This window comes from Vicugna pacos, chromosome 35 (assembly GCF_048564905.1).
Source record: "Vicugna pacos chromosome 35, VicPac4, whole genome shotgun sequence".
Lineage (NCBI taxonomy): Eukaryota > Metazoa > Chordata > Mammalia > Artiodactyla > Camelidae > Vicugna > Vicugna pacos.
Genome location: NC_133021.1, coordinates 27,203,965 through 27,223,816, shown reverse-complemented (window position 1 = coordinate 27,223,816; position 19,852 = coordinate 27,203,965). Strand labels below are relative to the sequence as shown.

The 19,852-nt window shown below is 37.1% G+C and overlaps 1 protein-coding gene across 1 annotated transcript in view; it reads left to right on the top strand.

Moving 5' to 3' along the window:
• Positions 1–19,852, top strand: part of MALRD1 (MAM and LDL receptor class A domain containing 1) — a 355,452-nt gene that overhangs the window by 227,883 nt on the left and 107,717 nt on the right. The window contains exon 21 of the mRNA XM_072955135.1: positions 12,447–12,648. Coding sequence (XP_072811236.1) covers positions 12,447–12,648 — 202 coding nt within the window. The remainder of the gene's footprint in view (positions 1–12,446; positions 12,649–19,852) is intronic.

The following is a 19,852-nucleotide window of genomic DNA, read 5'->3' as shown; positions in this document are numbered from 1 at the left end:
AAATAGCAAGTGTGATTCTGGAGCATGTGGTAGACAATAATTGGGCTCATCTGAAACTGTTTCTTACGTTGACTCCATAAATCCTGAGAAAGGACATGGCAAAGAAAGAATCTCACATGCCGTTTCATGATGGAAGGTCTGTGGGGCAGGAAAAATAACAAGGCGGTCCTAAAAGAGATTTCCACTTGCAGATTGAGCTATAATGCTTTCTTGTCAGCACAAATTTTATGAAATTGTATTAAGTGCTGTGCATTCCTTGTCCACCTGTGCTCTGTTCTCTATCCCAGAGAACTACACTTCCCAGACTCCTCTGCTGTCGGCATAACTGAGTAAGTTTGGCCAAATGAAGGCACTGGCAAAAGATCTGAGGGCAGGAAGAGAAGACAAGCCTTCCTCCTGTCTCTGTCTCTGTCTCTCCCTCTCTCTCTCTCTCTCACTCACTCCGTCTCTCTCTCTCTGGGGCTGAGTTTGTACCACAGGTCACCTGTGACTCAGTTTCCCCTAGACAAGCCCTGCCTTCTTAGCTCTAGCTCCCACCAGGGATGCCTGCCAAATGCCATCTTCCTGCAGCAACTCAACTTCAGTATTCCTCCCTTTGATGCTCTGGTTTTAGGGGAAGAAACATCTTCCTGTAGATACTAGTCTATCGGTTGCCTCATAATTTCTTCGGTGGTTTCTCATCTCTTCCATGCCTGTTGTACCAATTCCCTGTATTAGATTTCCTCAATTTGAAATATGTTCCAGTAGTTTGCATTGTCTACCTTGGCCCTGTCTAAGTGCCCACGCCAAAGAAAACACAAACCTTTTGAAGACATTAACTGGTAAAACAATGAAAATTTTTGAGTGAGCACTAGTTAATTTAAACTTGTCCTACTTATTTTAACTTATTAAAAACTTACCATCTAGTACGGGAAGATTGAAAAAAAAAAAGACACAAATATGACAATTTCAAGTTGTGATACAGTACTCTGGAGCATCAGTTTACTGTGATGAGGAATTACTCATGTGAATTTAGATTGGAAAAACCAGAAGGATCTATCCTTGTGATTAACTGAACTAAGAATGTTTGGGGAAAGGGAACAAGTTAATGACAAAGCTTAAAGGTGTAAGAGACTTGAAAGCCAGTATAGCAAAGAAGAGAGAGAGAGAGAGATCAAACAGATGGGTAAGAACCAACTCATGTAGGGCCTTGTAGGGATAGTAAGGAGATGCGATTTTATTCTAAGAAGCATGAGAAGTCACTGGAGAGTGAGTGTCTTAGTCAGCTTGGGCTGCTATAATGAATTACATGGGCTAGGTGGCTCAAACAACAGAAATTTATTTCTTGCAGTTCTGGAGGCCGAGAAGTTCAAGATCGAGGTTAAGGACCAGTTTGGTACCCGTTGTGGACCCTCTTCTTGGTTTGCAGATGGCTGGCTTTTCACTGTGTGCTCACCTGGCAGAAAGATCATCTCTCTTGTGTTTCTTCTTATAAGGACGCTAATCTCATTCATGGGGGCTCCACCCTCATGACCTGATTACCTCCCAAAGACCCCTCCTCCAAAACCCAAACCATTGGGAATTAGGACTTCAGTATACAAATTGGTGGGGAGGGGACACATTCAGCCCATAGTAGAGAGTATTAAATTGTGGAATAATAACACCTCATTTGAAAATTTAGAAGATCTGTCTGGTTGCTATGTGGAAAAGGAAAAGGGGCTTCGAAGATGATTTTTAGGAGTCCCCAGCAGAAAACATATGTCTTGGTTTAAAGTGGAGTGTAAGGATAAACTGGAAAGCCATTGCTACAAACAAGGAGTAATACTTAGATCTTCACTGGCAGTAAGATTATTTTTTAAACAAAATACTCTTTAATTTTATTAGTATTAGTGAAGGGATCATATAAAACTCATGCAGTCAAGGAAGACTTGCATAGTGGATAAGAGCAAAATGAAGTTCCATTATGGGATCTCTCTTTCTTGGGATAAAAAGCCACACAATTCAGATTTATCTCAGCCTGCAAAGTAGAGAGCTGCAAAATGAAGGAAACGTTTTATAGGAACTGGGAAACCTGATAGTGAAGGAATGATACTCAGGATAATGTTCAGAACAGTGAGATGTCTGTGCAGACATCAGTATCCTTTAATTCAAAGGCTCAGGAGTTATGACTGATGCTAATGAATACTTTATTTTCTAGGTCAGTTTCTTTCTATCTTTCAGTTACCTCCCTATCTATAAAACTAAAAGCACTCTTTAAAATAGTGCTGGTCATTTTCTGATCCACATTACCAAAAGAGCCTTAAGTGAAACCAAATTAATTTCCCATGAGATTATTTAGTTCACGAAGTTCGGCTTCCTAGCTTCTGGCTTGCTCTGATATTTAATGCAAGCTCAGGTGAGTTATTTCATGTCTATGAAAAGAGGTAAAATTTGGCCCAGGATAAGAGAATTTCTCTATAAATGACTATTATCCTTTTATTACTCCAAACTCATTTTTTTTAAAGACACGAAAAGGAAGTGAACTTTTATAATTAATACTTTTCATAACACTTTTTGTAATTTATAGGAATTTCTAATCGTTCAGGGGAAAAAAAATGAACTACTTCCTAAAACTTCCTTCAGTGATAACAAATGAGTTAATATATCTCAGTGGGCTTCTAGAAGCCTTTTGTTCACATTCAGAACAGTTAGCCTACCACATTGAAATGATCTTTGTCTTAGAGTTGAGTTTTAGGGCTAAATGATTTCTGCTAAAACCTTTGGAATGCAGCCCGTAACTGTTCCATTCAGGAAGCCATTATTGTCGTGGCCCCCAGGCTTGTGAATTTAGCTTTGTTTTGTTTTAATGTGATATTTAGGAAGACAGTAAGAGCAGAGGGGGGAAAAAAAGCTGAAAATAATATCAGAGGATTACCGAAGTCCTTTATACATATCGGTTGATCTAATCCTCACACCATCCAATAAGACAAGTCATGACCTTACGTACATTTTCACAGATAAGGCGAATGAGATAAAGAAAGCCCCAGGAAATTGCTCAAGGTCATAGAGCTGTTTAAGAGCTGGCAGGCCACCCTGTCCCCAGACCCGCCGGCTCCAGCCTGTTCTTTTAATTACTGTGCTTTACTGCCTTCCAGAACTAGATGGGTTTTTCTAAATGGCATATTTTATTTTCCATATTTTTATTATTCAAAATCATCTTGTATTTTCTATCAATAGTTCCTGAAGTCTGGTTCTCTAAAAGGCACTTTGCATATTTTGCATTCTGCATATTGCACTTTTCAGTGTAAATCTGATTTGAATTACAAATTTCACAAAAACAACAGAAAATGGTGTAATGTTATTTAAGTAGTCCCCTGAGTGCACTCCCTAAACGTGTAGTGTGTGTGGGGGGGGGGTGCTGCAGGGTTTTGCTTTTCCTGTAATTGTTGCTCTGCTTTTGATGATTAACTTTTGAATGAGCCATTCAAGGTTAAGAGCCGCCAAGACTACCTCCTCTTTTTCAAACTGACTGAGGCCTCCTCTGGTCAGTTTCAGTCCTCTTGGGTTTGTCATTACACCTGTAGGTGTCTTCTTAGAAGAGTTGGACGTTCCGGGGGTCACCCAGGATAATGCAGGGAGAAATTCTGTGTATTCCCTGTGATGCTCCCAGAACCATGAACTTCAGGATAAGAAATCCGGCAGAGAAGGAAAAAGAGTCTCACTTCAGTTCAGCCTTGTTTCTTAACATGCACGATGAGCTTGGGCCCTCTGGGGTATGGCGAGAGTCACTGTGCACCAGCAGTGAGGCCCAGGTAGTCTGAGATATTCTGGAGAGGATGTCTGATACACCGATCAGCAACTGCCCACATCACCCATAGATAATAATATAATCAGAAATAATTGACTAATGAATCAATGAAATAGTGTGCATAAACAGCTCCTAGTAATAAAGGCGGTGCCTTTTAGATTTACATTCAGTGAATCAGGGCACTACGTTAGCATTTAGGGCAATAAAGTAACAACTTACAAAATGATAACCTGTGTTAATGACTTGCCCCCCAGGCTCTGGATATTTCCATGAGATATTATCAGGGAGACGAGGCCCCCTGGCCCATTTCTTAATTATCACCACTGCTGCAGAAATTCTTCTGGTCATACGTTGAGTAAAAAGAGAAATGAGAAAAATGTTCTTTCAAAACGGAAAAAAAAATATATTCAGAAAAGTTGACTGTGTATTTGTATTTATCAAAATATGTACTCAAGATTAAATAGGTACTAGTTTGTATGGCCTATGCTTAAGGCACTTTACAAATTAGATTTTTTGTTTAATCCTTTTCTTTCTTATTAATGCTGAATTTAAAAACGTGTTTGTATGATGCTACATTTTATGAAAGATGCTGAGAGGTGCTCTCAGAATTCTGTCTCTAATTTTATTTTTTTTAAAGTGCATTTTTACTGATGTTCAGACTAACCAGTTCTCTCTCATTCCTGTTGCGTGCTGAGCATCATGGTCATTATTTCCACAAGTGGTGGAACACCGCTTATTAAAGGCAGCTTTTGATAATACCGTTAGACAGTGTTTAATCATATGCAAACATCCCCAGGCATAAGTGGTAGAAAGCATGAGGAGGAGTCGTTGAGCATGCTTAGAGAATTTCTGCCGAACAGACTCGCTGAAGCTCTGGATTATACCAGACATTTGTTTTAAGCAGAAACATGACTGGTAGTGTACTAGGGATTTGTTCTCAAGGTGTCACTCCCACCGGTGTGTTGTGATCATTTGTATGATATGACACAGGTGCTATGCAAGAACAATAGTTAAAATGAACCAAAGCATTTCTGTTGTTGTCGTTGTTGATTTCCTCCCTTGTTGAGAGTAGATTCAAGATTCTCCCTATGTGGTATCAGTATCCCATATTTAATCTGACAGGTCTTATGGAATAGAAGAGGAAGGTAAGGTTGTATCTGGTGAGCCAGGCAGTTTGCATGACACTAAGGACCCTGTAATAGGAGATGCCTAGCAGAGCGTATCGAACACAACATATCATCCATCACATCGTGAGCATCGTGGGCTTATGTTAACAGCTTAGCAACGGTGGGCGCACACCTTGACAGCAAAGATACTTGGATAACACAGGTAGAGAAAACTATGCTGATGTGTGCTGTGTATCTTTTATTGTAGATAATAGAAAAATAAACCTCAGGATGGCAAAAATGTTGCCATGAGTTGCTCTTAAAGTATATATACATTCGCTGGCTGGGAAGGCACTACATTAAATGCAAAAGTTGATAGTCAGGTGAAGGAGCTAATCGAATATGACCTTCAAATTACACTTTCCCTTTAGAGTATAATAACAGCAGAAAAAGAAAAGTGACCTCAGGTTGAAGAGTTATGCTGCCAAAAATTAAAATCAAGTCACAGTTTCAAGACAGACATGGGAATTTGCAAAAGAAGGTATTTCTTACACCTGCCTGCAAGCAGCCCAGGTGCAAAGTCACCTTGAGAGAGAACCGAAAGTCAGATTTGCTTAGAAGTCTGGGTCCCAAGCTGAGTATGAATTCTTAAATAAAAAAAATTAACATATTCATAGTTAAAGCAACTTTCCTGTTACATTTTTGTTTTGTGAAACCTGTCAGTCTCTATCTTCCTTGTAGAGTCTGACTTTAAGGCTTTACCTAGAAAGCCCTTTCATGTCATAAAATTACAAATTATTCTCATTTGTTTGTTATTATATAATTCTGATTTGTGTGTATAACAGACTAATCCACTTATAGTTCATTTTGTGTGTATATGGTGAGAAGTTAGAAGCTCATGATTTGCTTTCCAAAGAGCAAGAGGATTTCTCCAATACCATTGATTCAATACTGTCCTCCCCCTGTTGATTTGACCTGCTTTCATTATCATACATTAAATCTAAATAGACGTTTGTAGATTTTCTATAGATGTATGAAAGAATGACTCTTAGATACAAAGATCGATGCATAGAGTGATCATAGAAACAGAGATTAAACCTTAACCTCTATGTCCTTACTGTTATCTACTCTCATCTGTATCGACTCCACGATTCAGTTCATCTCTGGGGGCTTTATTTTAGCAATCTTTTTTTTAATTTCTAAAAACTCTGAATGCTTCTTTTTTTCATATTAGTTCTATTTTATAGATACGATGGCCACTCCAGTCTCTTGAGGGACTTAGTTCTATTTCTTTATTTATTTCCTCATTTATTCTATTAGCAGTTGTTCTCCTGGTGTTCAGTGTTCTGTTCAATTTAATGTCTCTCTCTTAGAATTTTCTTCTTCTGGTTACTCACTGTTGGTTTTCTTCTACAGTATGGGGATGAGTCTAGATTGGGTAATATTAGTAAACTTTTTTTTGCATCAGACCAAGTGAGCAATTTCATTTCCCAAGCAGTGAACCCACGTTCTGATTGAAGATCTCAGGTTTTGTTGCCCTGGTGCAAAGGAGGAGCTGCAGTTTCTGGTGGACTTACGTTTCTGATGTACTGGTAGCTTGTTTATTTGGTGAGGGAGGTACAAATATTTCAGGGCAGTCGCAAGGCCAGCACCTCACTTCTCTGGTTTCAGTGCCCATTTGTGAAAACTCCTGTGTCAGATTTCCCACTCCAGCAATATTTACCCCCCATGTGTGTCCTGGGTGCGCATGTTAGTATCAGCAACTCCCAGCACACGGGACTGACCTGGCTTTATATGGAGGTCTTTGATTAACTATGAACTAGTGTGACACATGCAAGCTCTTTTATGCTGTCTTTATGCTCTTTGAGTTATTCCAGAATTCTGCTGGTAAACAGTCACTTTTTTTCACTGGTCTTTGTTTCACCTGTGGGTATTTGCAAGCTCCTCCATTTTATTTATGTAATTTTAACCAACAGTTTCCATTTGGTTTAAAACTTCCAGGAAGTCTTTACTATTCTTGGATGTTGGTAGCTGTGCTCCTAATTTTCCAGTACTTCTGTGGATTTCTTTCACTATTTTTCCTGTCTTGCAGTGGAACATTCTTGAGGCTTATAGGTAAACATGCGTTTTCAGTTAGCCATCGGAACCAGAAACCATTTTTCCAAACATTTACAATTTTGCAGACTACGTTAAGAGAAAAGTCAATGAAATGACAATTTCATTTTGTTTTCTGTTTGCTGTTTTGCAGTTTAAAATTTCCTTCATTTTGAGGGAATATGTCTTGAAGACATTTTGAAGGTCGTCTGTACAGTGATACTATCCTTTAGGAGAAAAAAAACATGGAGGTATCCGGCTAACATTGACTGCCTCACAGGTCATTCTGCTATTAAGAGACATTTGATTGGTGCTTTATTTCCAATTACTCTTAAATAGTCTGTCTCTTTCAAAGAATGTGAGGTTAATGTTATAGAGCTAAATACAAATCAGCCATTTCAGTTTCCACAGGCATAGTAGCTGTAATTTTCTCAACTCTTCCTCGTCTGAGATAGCCAATGATGTTTATTGCAAACGAGTGATGTTCAGGAAAGGAAATCGACTGGAAACCTATGTCCTGGACCCAGCTTTTTAAGTTACTAATGACTAGAAACTTGGAGAATTTCTGAAGCTCTCTGGTTCTTATTCCTCTTATTTGCAAGGACCCTAGCAATGCATTTATAAAAATAAAACATCAGAAAAACCTGAAGTTGCTCCTTGAAATCATTTTTTTAAGTCCCCGGAATGTGTCAGCTCTTTGTGATGAAACTGCCTCGTTAACGTTCTTAATTACATGACTCATCCTATTATATTAACTTTTTCCAAAATAGATGACATATGATACGTAATAGCAAGCACGTGAATAATCCTAAAAAGGAAATGTATGAGTGTTGGTACTTACTTTATATACATTATTTTACTTTAAACCTAATAACAAGCCTATCACGAAGATACCAGTATTTCTTCCATTTAGCAGAAGAGGAATCAGTTTTAGAAGATTACCTAATTAAGCCAAAAGTATCCAATTAGTATTGGCAGAGGCAGGGTTAGAATCTGGGTCCTAGCCCCTGGCCATAACATAATTCTTTACCACCAATAGTCACCAACCAACTTGGCTAGTCCTTATATTTTAACAGGGGTTTGATGTGAATGAACTCATTTAATTTGCTTGGAGATGTTACACAGCAAACTGGGATTCTCTCTCTCCCATCTCAAGTGAAAAAGGCAAAGAAAAAAGAGTGATCTGTTTCTCCAGCTTTAAAGACAGAGCTGAACTGTAGATAGTTCATCAATCCTAATTCTGATTGTTCCAAGCCTTTATTAATATTCACTCATTCCCCTACTTGCGTATGGTGATTTTTTTTAATTTTAAGATACCATAACTTATTTATAATTCACTGACTTCGAAAACTTAAAGAAAATTGTGGTGATGTTTTAGAGTGAACAAGTAACCATTTGTAAAAATAGTGATTAGAGCATTGTTAGCTCTCTCCACAGTTCCTGAATAATCCTGACTTTTCTAAGTAGATACATTCCTTTATCAGTAGATACATGTCTTTACCAAATAAAATGGTGAATTTGCTAAGGCAGAATTTGGACAGTGAGAAACATGAGATGCAACATTCACTTCCATCACTGACCAGGGAGTCACTTGATCTCAGTCCCCTGTGAAGTATTTGACTAGAAGATCTCCAAGATCCTCTCTAACCTCAAAGTTCTTAAATCTTTAACTTTTCCATTCTTTAGCAAATGTTTACTGAGACCCTATTATGTACTTGGCAGTGTTCTGGGCATACAGAAATATACAAAACAGACAACCCCCTGCTCTCATAGAAATTATGTTATAATCAAACAGGAAATGTCATCAGTGTGTAAGCTTGGGTAGTCTTTTTAGAGACTCTGTGACAAAGGAGAGCAGTATAAGAGGTTTGTTGGAACTGGGTGTGGTCAGAGTGGGCTGCATCAAGAATGTAAACTTCAGCAAACTCTTGAAGGAGCTCAGGTTGTGAGCCATGCAGGTACAGGGGCCAAAGTGGGAGGGTACTTCAGACAGGAAAACCAGTGCCAAGACCCAAGTCAGGAGCATTCTCGGTATTTAGGAGGACTGGCAAGGGAGCCTTGTGGCCAGAGCAAAGAGAGGGAGAGATTAAAAAGTCACAGAGGAAAGGGGAGAAAGGAGAGACCTTGAAGACACTTTTATACCATTTTTAGGACATTCTTATTATCTTGGTTGTGGTACCCAGTTCTAGAAACTTGCTTACTGAGTTACTTTAGTGCCTCCTTTGACAGCTTAATAAGCCTGGTACTTTGATCATTCTTGCCTCTGATCGGGCAAAGATGTTTGGTCTCTAAAGAGGGAGTTGGGGAAAGTAGTTGATGTTGGTAAGGTAAGAGATAATGTACCACCTGACTGTTTTAGAAGTCCTAAATTGGAACTGGAAGTGTGATGGAAAGAGGGTAGGGAGAACAGAGAGTGAGTAAATGTGTTTAGAGGACCAAGTGACTGAATAATTGCTTTAATTGGCATTGAAAAGAGTGAGGCAATTAATTGAGTTTTTCCAACTAAATAGGGAATTGAGTAGATCAAAGCAAATGAGGGAAATTCCACACTAGCTCTTTCATTCTGTAATGTGTATACGTTGGGTTTTTTAAGAATAATTTTTAAATTAATGGACATCATCTTTTTGAGCAGTTTTAGGTTTACAAAAAAATTGAGCAAGGATGCTCAGATAGTTCCGGATCTCTCCCCTCAAGCCAAGTTTTCACTGTTATTAACATCTTGCATTGCTGTGGTGTGTTTGTTACAGTGGATGAGCCAGTGTCAGCTCTTTATTACTCACTAAAGCCCATAGTTTACATTCAGTTCAACTCTGTATGCTGTACATTCCATGGGTTTTCACAACTATGTAATGGTGTGTACCCTTAGTTTCATACAGAATAGTTTCACAGCCCTAAAAAATCCCCTGTGCTCAACTTAACCCTCCCCTTACCTGGCCCTAACCCTGGAAACCACTGATCATTTTCACTGTGTCCACAGTTTTATTTTTTCCAGAAATTCCTATAGTTGAAATCATACAGTATGTAGCCATTTTTAGATGAGCTCCTTTCACTGAGAAATTTGCATTTAGGTTTCCTCCATGTCTTTTTGCAGATTGAGAGCTCATTTCTCTTTTATTAGCAAATAGGATTCCAATGTATACAAGTACCACAGTCTTACCTATTCATCTACTGAAAAACCTGTTGGTTGTGTCCAAGTTTTGACAATTATAAATAAAGCTGTGATAAACATTCATGTGCAGGTTTTGTGTGAAAAGAGATTTTCACAACCTTTGGAAATAAGGGAAAAAAATCTTTGGGATGAAAAGGTGACCCAGAGACTGGAGAAACTATTTTAAAATATGTAACTGAAAAAGGACTGTTAACCAAAATAAACAAAGAACTTTTAAAACTCAAAAATAGAGAAACAAGCAACCCAATTTAAAATACAAAAAATATCCTAACAGATTCCTCACTAAAAAAGCAAACAACTGTGAGGTTTTTTTCCTCCCTCTGCTTCTTTCAAGATTCTGTCTTTGTCTTTGACTCTCTGCAGTTTGTATATCATACGCCCAGGTGTAGACAAATACCAATGTTGTTGATTATTCTGTTGGTGTTCTCAGAGCTCCCAGGAACTCTGGTTTGTTGTCTGCCATTAACTTTGGAAAAATAGCATTTATTATCACTTTAAATACTTCTTCTGTTCTTTCCCTCTTTCTTCTACTGGTAATTCACCTGATGCATGTTACACCTTTTGTAACCATTCCACAGTTCTTGGATGATCTGTTCCATTTTTTTGTTTGTTTTTTTCCCTTGCATTTCAGATTTGGAGGTTTCTGTAGACACGTTTTCAGGCTCACTGATTCTTACCGCTGCTGTGTCCAGTCTGTTGATGAGCCCATCAAAGGCATGCTTCATTTCTGTTAGAGTGGTTTGGTTTTTTTAATTTTTTTTTAATTTTTAGCATTTCCTTTTGATTCATCCTTAGAGTTTCCATCTGTCTGTTTCCTCTCACTGATGCATTTTACATACTAACTTTAATAAGCTAAATACTTAATGAAATGGATAAAATGTTTCTGATACCCACAAGTGTCCATTCAGAGTCTCTAAATCAGCACTAGTGACCTGCCTTCAGTGTTTCGGGAATCTAGGAATTCTGACTAGTTGCAGGAGAGGAACTTCAGGAAAAGCTACCGACTGAGTTCTTTCAATTTTTGACCTGCACAACCTAGATACATGGATATTGTTGAAGTAGCCGGTTTCCACCATCCACACTATTACGGAATTTAATCATTCTCTCTCATATTTTCTATTACCTCTTCATTATGTGTTGTTGAATGTTTTCCTCCAGAGGAATGTTCATTCTAAATAAATGCTGAAGATTTGCTTTCTCAGATACTTGACATCAATTTAACTGGTTAACGTTACAATATTTATATTTAAATGGTGTATTATTTTATTTTGACTGTCTGTATTTTGATTTAGCAAGTTTCCCTTAAGTTTTTCCTGCCCTGCATTATAAGCTTAGATTATAATATCCCTTTGGAATATAATATATACTTGATTATAATAAACTTCATTGTAATATACATTTATATATTCTTTGAATACCTTTTGTTTTTATAATGAAAATCATGAGAACAGTGATTGTTTTATAGCATATGATGGTGACAATTGTTATATTAATGGTGTGATATAACATATATATCATATCTATATATATATAAGTATACATAACATCTAAGGAAATTGTAATTATAAAAGTTTGGTACAAAAATATAGAAAAAATATCTTTTCAACACTTTTATTTTTTGTTTAAACAGATCTTTTTTGTAAAACACTAGGGAATGACTGTTTTTGTTTTGTTTTGAACTGTTTTTACTGTTTAAAAAATGATTAGAACTCATCGTGGTGGTTGGTTTCAAAACCAAGTCCATTTCTATTTCATTTCTTGTTTGTTGAACCTGCTAGTCCTTATACTTTAAAAAGTCCTGAACGTTGATGGTAGTTAATTCAGGTCAATTTTCTGTCTGTCAGAATGTTAAATATTTGCTGCACATTACTTTGGTTTCTGAAATGACTTGTGTTACCCTCCTGTTCATTTATTATGAGGATTTCCTTTTTCTCCAGTAGTTAATGATAAAAAATTCTAATTGTACACCTCCTCCAGCTTTTTAGATACTTAAGATAGTTACAATCTGGGGCCATGTCCAATTTGATACACAGAAACCAATTTGATAAAACTAAACAAATATCTAATTCATCAAAGAAAACATAGCAGTTATAGGCTCACTTATAACCTCAATTTGCCTAAGTGTCAGCTGGATCTTGCCCCCTATGTCATAGAGCAGATTCTACTGTCAAGGACACTTAAAATTATTATAATTGAGCTGTTGTGTTGCTAGACTCCATTCTTTCACCAACAACCTGGCTGCCCATATTCCTCAAACATCCAGACTATAAAGAGCTGAATTCTTCTGTTTGTTTTTCTTCCCCATTATTAGGTGTATACTGTTGAGGAATCTGGACTAAACATCCTGGTGTGGTCCATGATTGGCAGTGAAAGAACTGGTTGGTTGTATGGACATACTCCTCTCTCCAGTAACAGTCCATTTAAGGTGGCCTTTGAAGCTGATTTGAGTGGAAATGAGAACATCTTTATCGCCCTCGATGACATCTCTTTTACCCCAGAATGTGCATTTGGAGGTAAGCAATTCCTTCAGAAAATGTCATGTGCAAGTATTGTTTTTAATACCTAAATTTAGAAGAATTGGAAATTTCTAAGGAATTGCATTCCTTTTCATGTCCAGACCTATTCATACATTGTAGAAAAAGCAGGGTGTGTTGTGGGAGGTGAAGTTTTTCTGCTCAGGAAGTTTTACCACAGAATTTTCATGTCCTCTAGGCAACAAAATCACTTTGATGAAAGTTCTTTAAGAAACCTGGAGGAAATTCAATTCCATCAATACAGCTTTATTGTCTACATTTTTTTTTATTGCCAAAATTTCATAATGATTGCAGCAGGTAAAGATCCCTCTGGTCAGCCATCATTTTCCAGACTCTCTTTTCCACCCATGTTAGCCTTTCACTTTCCCTGGGCCATTTTCCTTATGTTTCTACTCTACAATTTAGAGCTCTTATTCTGTTGCACAAGCAAAAAAATATCTTGTCTTTAACTCTTTTTCTAAGAAATCATCCCCTTAACTGAAATCTGAATTTCTGTTGCTTAAAATGCTTCCACTTAAGTGGCTGTTTGTTCTTTGGTAAAGGCTTCACATTTTCAACGTTAGATGGTAGGGTCACTGCCTTTCAGACTACTCCAGGCCTCTTTCAGAATTTTGTTCTTACAGCCTTGCTCAAAAATGTCTTCTTTTAAAGCCACCTGGGTTCTTATTTTTCTCATAGTATTCCACTGGATCCTAAATCCTGGGCAATCTCAACTTTCAGGCGAATCAACCAATGTAAATCATTGACCTCTTAAATTCTAGTCCCTTTTAGAAATAGTTTTTCCTCATGAACCAGCTCCTATAGTTACATTCTGAACTTTATCATCTCCTCTGAAAATTTAGGATTGAAAATCTGATCTAATTATCATGTTCTCTAGTGTTTGATCACTCCTCCTACACCTGTATTTCAACATAATAAGAAAAAAAATAATAATTCTAGGTTTGCAATGTTTCCTGCTTTTTTCTATAAAGCAACCTCTTTTTACTTTTTTCCCTAATATTCTCAGATTTAATGATCTAACACCTCAGTTCCATTCTTATCAACACTTTGAATTCTGCATCCTTTATTATTTCATTTTAACATAAATTTGAGTCCTAATTATGTGCCAGGAACTCTGCTAAGTACTTTGCATGTAGTAGCACATTTATTTATCAGACCATCCCTGTAGGATAGGTAGAAGTTACCTGGCTTATGTTCAGTCACAATGGCTGTATCGATTTTTTTTTTTTTTTTTGAAATTGACTTACTATAAGCATTTGCATTTTCCAAACTGATGCCAGTCATACTTATTGGGGCCACAGAAAATTTCAACTTATCACCTTAGCTGAACTCTCAAGAGTCTTAGACTCACATTTAGGATCATTCCCTGGCACTACTTTTCTACAACTTTCCTCAAATCCTCCAATCTCTCCCTTGAACTTTCTTCTCTCTGCCAATGTTTTTATATCCTTTAAACAAGCAAAGAAAAGAGCCCTTTTCCTAATAAATTTCCTTAATTTTCTCTTTCTCTCCTCCCCACGTGCCTGTACCTGCAACCAAATTCTTGTTGTCACCATTTGTCTCAGGAGAAAAAAACCTTCCATTTTTCCAAGAGTAAGTCTCTGTTTTGGTCACTTCCATTCTCAAGTCTTCCCAGTCATTCTTCCATCGAAGTCTTTTCTGTCTTATACCTTAGTATCTCTCCTTCCGTTACACATTCTCTTCACTCACACACATGCATATTTTCCTGCTAGTTTTGAGCTCCTCAAAAGCAAGAGGAGCTTGTCTGTTTCATCTGCAGAACCTCACAGAAGGACTAGGAAATTAGAGCTGAAAAGTTACTATTATTCTAAATAATAAAAATAACAACTGTAACTGATTGTGTGAGTAGCAACTCTAGCATTTGCCTAAGTATAAGCTGGATTTTGCCCACTATGTTGCAGAACATTCTACTGTTGAGGATAATTAAAAACAAACAAACAAACAAACAAACAAACAAAAAAACCCAGCAAGACTTGGGATTAAACCATGAACTGTCTTTTCTTCCTAATTTTATGTAGAAATACTTCCATCAAATTCCCACCCAAAGTCCAGGATACCCAAGCTTAGTTTTTACAGGCATGGTTCAGAGTTGGTTCAGGCAGAAGCTTTTTGAAAACTATCAATTAAACTAATGTTTCTCAAACTGGGCTATGCAGACCCCCATGGTAATGTGCCAGGGAGTGGGCAGTACCGCCAAATAAACCTGATACAGCTTCATTGTATTTACCTAAAGATTTAGGGAAGTTAAATTTAGTATAGTATCACATTTGGAGTTAATTTATGAAGTGGAAGTCCAGGCTTCAGCATAAAGCTTTAAAGAAATGTTGATCCAGTGGGCTGGTACCTATGCCTTCTCCCTGGCGCTTCGAGGTACTATGATGGAAAAGCTGGAGAAGTGCTTTGAAAAGCGATCGGACCATTGAAAAGCTGTGCCATAGAATTGACAGTATTCATAAAATACTGTTGAATATGAAAGGTATCATTAATACAAGACATAAATCATATAAGCATATATTGTTCCATGTAGAAAAAATATATATATAAAAGTATGAAATCAATTTTAATAAGTTATCTATCAAGAAAATATAAGGCTGCAAGAACATATAAAATATACCCATTTCTGGGAAAAGGAAATGTGCATGAGTTCTGTCTTCTTCTAGGTTTTTTTTTTCTGTTTTTATAAATGTATCTCCAAAACAATATTGGTTGTAATTGGAAAACAACAATAACATAACTTTATTTTAAAAAGTTGTAAGGTCACAATATATGTGATTAAGAACTAATTATTTTTGGAAAGTAATTACTTTAACCTTTCCCTAACTAGAATTATTTATCAGAACTAATATGAGAGCTATAGTATAGGCTGTTTTTCTTTTATTACTTTCAGTCTCATACTTTTTCAAATAGTCATTACAATAAATTAAACAGTAAATTAAATAAAGCACTACAATAAGTAATAACCCAGTTGTTGAAACTGTTTTAGAAATGTGAAAATGGATTACACGTTAGCTCTTGTTATTTGCCAGGGTTAGAAAACATCAGACAGATTAAACTTTTATGGGTGAGCTGTTCTTCCAGTAGTTGAAGCATCTGATTTTCCTCCTGCTGTGCTAAGGCGAAAATGTTATCCTGTGTAAAAATGAGTCATCCAGGATTAGTTATGCATTAGCAATTTTCTTCCAGTTGCCTGAAGTTTCCAGAATGCAGCCAACAAACTAATGTCGTATTTTTCCAGCTTTTTAGAAGTATACTTGTTCATTAAAAATTGTATATATTTAAAGGGTACAGCATAGTGTGATGTTTTTACATAGATATACATTGTGCAATTATCCCAAACTAAATAACATGTCTGTTATCTCACATAATTAGGATTTGGTGTGTCTGTGGTGAGAAGACTTAAGATCGAATCTCTTAGCCGATTTCAAGTATACAATACAGTATTTGTAACTATAGTGACCATGCTGTACTTTGGATCTCCAGAACTTCTTCATCTTACAAAACCGAAGCTTTGTACCTTCTGATCAACATCTCCCCATCCCACCCCCATCCCTTAGCTCTTGGCAACCACTGTTCTACTCTATGCTTTGTTGAGTTCAAATTTTTTTAGATCCCACATATAAGTAAGCGTATACAGTATTTGTCTTTCTATGTCTGGCTTATTTCACCTAACATAAATCCTCCAAGTTCATCCGTGCTGTTGCAAATGGCAGGATTTCTTTCAGCTGCCTATTTTACTCTGTTAATTGTTTGCTGTGCAGAAAATTTTGGTTTGATGTAATCCTATTTGCTGATTTTTGCTTTTGTGACTTTTGTTTTTGGTATTAGTTTCAAAAAACAAAAATCATCACCAAGACCCACGTCAAGGAGCTTACTGCCTGTGGTCTCTTCTAGGAGTTTTATTGTTTCAGTCCTCGTGTTCAAGTCTTTCAGCTGTTTTTAAGTAATTGTGTATGGCATAAAATAGTGATCAAGTTTCATTCTTTTGAATGTGACTGTCCAGTTTTCCCAATACCATTTATTGGAGAAATTATTCTTTTCCCATTGAGTATACTTGGCTTGCTTTTCTTTTTCTACTTCCTTGATGTGTAAAGTTAGGTTACTTATTAGAGATGATTTCTGCAGGTAGGTATTTATTGCTGTGAACTTCCCTCATAGAACTGCTTTTGCACAAATTTTATTCCATTGGGTTCAGTGCAGTCACTTGGAATTATTTTAATCTTCTGAATTTTTAAGGATTTGTTGTTCTATCCTGGAGAATGTTTCATGTGCACTAGAGAAGAATGCGTATTCCTCTGCTATTGGGTGGAAAATTCTGTATGTCTTTTGGGTCTACTGTAGTGTTCAAGTCCACTGTTTTCATATTGCCTGGATGATCTGTTCATTATAAGGAGTGCTGTATTGAAGTTTTCTACTGTTATTATATTGATATCTATTTCTCCCCTTGGATCTTCAGTGTTTGCTTTATGTGTTTAGGCATCTTAATATTGGGTGCATATATACTTACACTTGTTATACCTTCCTACTGGATTGACCCATTTATTATTCTATAATGACCTTCTTTGTCTCTTGTGAGAGTTTTTGTGTTAAAATCTATTTCATATGATACAGGTATAGCCACTCCTGCTCATTTTTGTTTATCATTTGTATGCAATATCTTTTGTTATCCCTTTAGTCTAATTCTACATATGTCCTTAAAGCTAAAGTGAGTAACTTGTAGACAACATATTATTGTGTCTTATTATTTTTTTACTCTATTCAGTTACTCTATGTCTTTTGATTGGGAAATCTAATTCATTTACATTTAAAGCTTTATCTATGGATACGTAAGGGCTTACTATTGATTGCCATTTTGTTCATTGTTTTCTAGGTGTTTTGTAGTTCATTTTTTTCTTTATTTCTCCACTACTGTCTTCCTTTGTGATTTTTATGATTTTTTTTGATAGTGGTATTCATTGATTCCTTTATCTGTATGTTTTATGTATCTTCTGTAGATTTTTATTTTGCAGTTACTGTGAGGCTTAAATAAAATGTCTTATATTTACAATAGTCTATTTTACATTGATAGCAACTTAATTGCACTGCATACAAAAAATACTTCCTCACCCACACACACATAATTCATGTTACTGATGTCACAATTTACAGCCTTTTATATTGCATATCTATTAAAAAATTATTGTGTCTATAGTAGTTTTTAATACGTTTAGCTTTTATACTAGAGTTAAATGTGATTTAGTCACCATCATTACAGTATATGAGTATTTCTAATTTGACTGTATAATAACCTTTACCAGTGAATTTATTGTTTTCATATGTTTTCATGTCACTGATTAGCATCCTTTCTTTCAACCTGTAGAATTCACTTTAGCATTTCATATAAGGCAGGTCTAGTGGTGATGGCTCCCCCAGCTTTTGGTTTGTCTGATAAAGTCTTTATCTCTCCTTCATTTCTGAAGAACAGCCTTTCTGTGTAATGTATTCTTGGTTGACAGTTTTTTTCTTTTAAATCTTTGAATGTATCATCCCACTCTCTCCTGGCCTTGAAAAATCCTGCTGAGAAATCTGCTGATAACTTTAGGGAGGTTCTTTTGGATGTGACCAGTTACTTTGCTCTTGCTGCTCCCTCTTTTCTTTGACTTTTAGTGACTTATTTATAGTGTGTATCTAGGTGGACTTGTTTGAGTTGATCCTGTTGGGTATTTTTAAGCTTCATGAATCTGGGTTTCTATATCCTTCTCAAGATTTGGGATGTTTGGAGCCATTATCTCTTAAAATAAGCTTTTTGCCTCTTTAGCTTTCTCTCTCCTCCTCCGGGAATCACATAATGCAGGATTCAAGCCAGGTCGCTAGGCTCCCTCAAGGACCTCGGTCAGGGTGAGGTCAGCAGGCCTACAGAGGCGTGCTTCCCTCTGGCTCCGGAGTGAGCAGGACTGCCCCGGACCGTGGTGGACCAGGGTGAGAACTGAGTCACAGGATGCTCCAGGGCCCACAGCTAGGACTGATGTCACTGGGCCTCCTTCCAGGGGCACGGATGAATAGATGCTTACACAGGACCAACTCCTGTAATGCAGCAGAGCGGGGCTGGAACCGGGTCACAGGACTGCTTCAGGGTCTGCAGTCAAGTCCAAACCAGCTGGCCTATTATGACGGCGCAGACAGTCTTGCTTCCTCCCACGTCTCTTGGCAGACGGGGCTGGTTGTAGGGCTGGCCAAGCAGGGCTGTAGCTGAGTTCACTGGGGGATGAGGCTACTTTTGGTTTGTAGCCAGGACCATATTCAGTGAACCTGCCACCAGAGCCCGGGCCTGCTTTCTCAGAGCAGCTCACCTTGGTCTTGGGCTTCACCAGAGTTCCACAACTTTCTGCCACAATCCTAAAACTCTCACTAAAGGCACTTTTGTCCATGGGTGGCTGCTAGATTGTTGTTTGGGGTTGAGGGGCTGTGAGCTAGGGACCTCCTGTTCTGTTACCTTTCGGATGTCACTCTCCTCATGCAGAATCTTTAAAGATTTTCAAGAAGGAAAAAATAGCAATTATATATTTATGTCTCAGAAACATTTCATAAAAATAATCTTTTAAGTGTCAGCACTTAGCAAGGAAAACTTCATTTCCTACTAATTCTGGATAAAGGAAGCATTATAACCACATAAAATTTAAAATTAATCAAATTTTGATACATTTCTCTCCAAATAATTCTATTTTTATTGAATAAAAATGCCCAGGATAGGACACACTGTTCCAGTGGAGTATAGTTGTTAAAAATGCAAAAACTCGGAGAGTGCAGGACCTGCCACAATGATTATTTGTTGAACAAAGCTAGAGAAAGATTAGACTTTTCCAGTGTCCATCTATGCGTGTCCTTCTTCATTCTGCTCTGAGAGAATGTGAAAAATAATATACCATCAAATCTCCTTCATGTTTCCATCTTTTCCCCTTAGTTTACTCAGTCTAGATTCAAAGGAGCTAACGCAGTGAAATTAACTCAGATAATATTCTCCAGATCTTACAAGACATCAGGTATTTTTATTTATCATAGCGTTTTTCCCTCATGTCCAGGTTAACATTCTAAGATCATAAGGTTAACCTTCAATATAATTTCAACTTCCTGTTGGTTTTTTGTGTTGTTGTTTGGTGTCCCCCCACCCAAATAAAATAACAGTCTT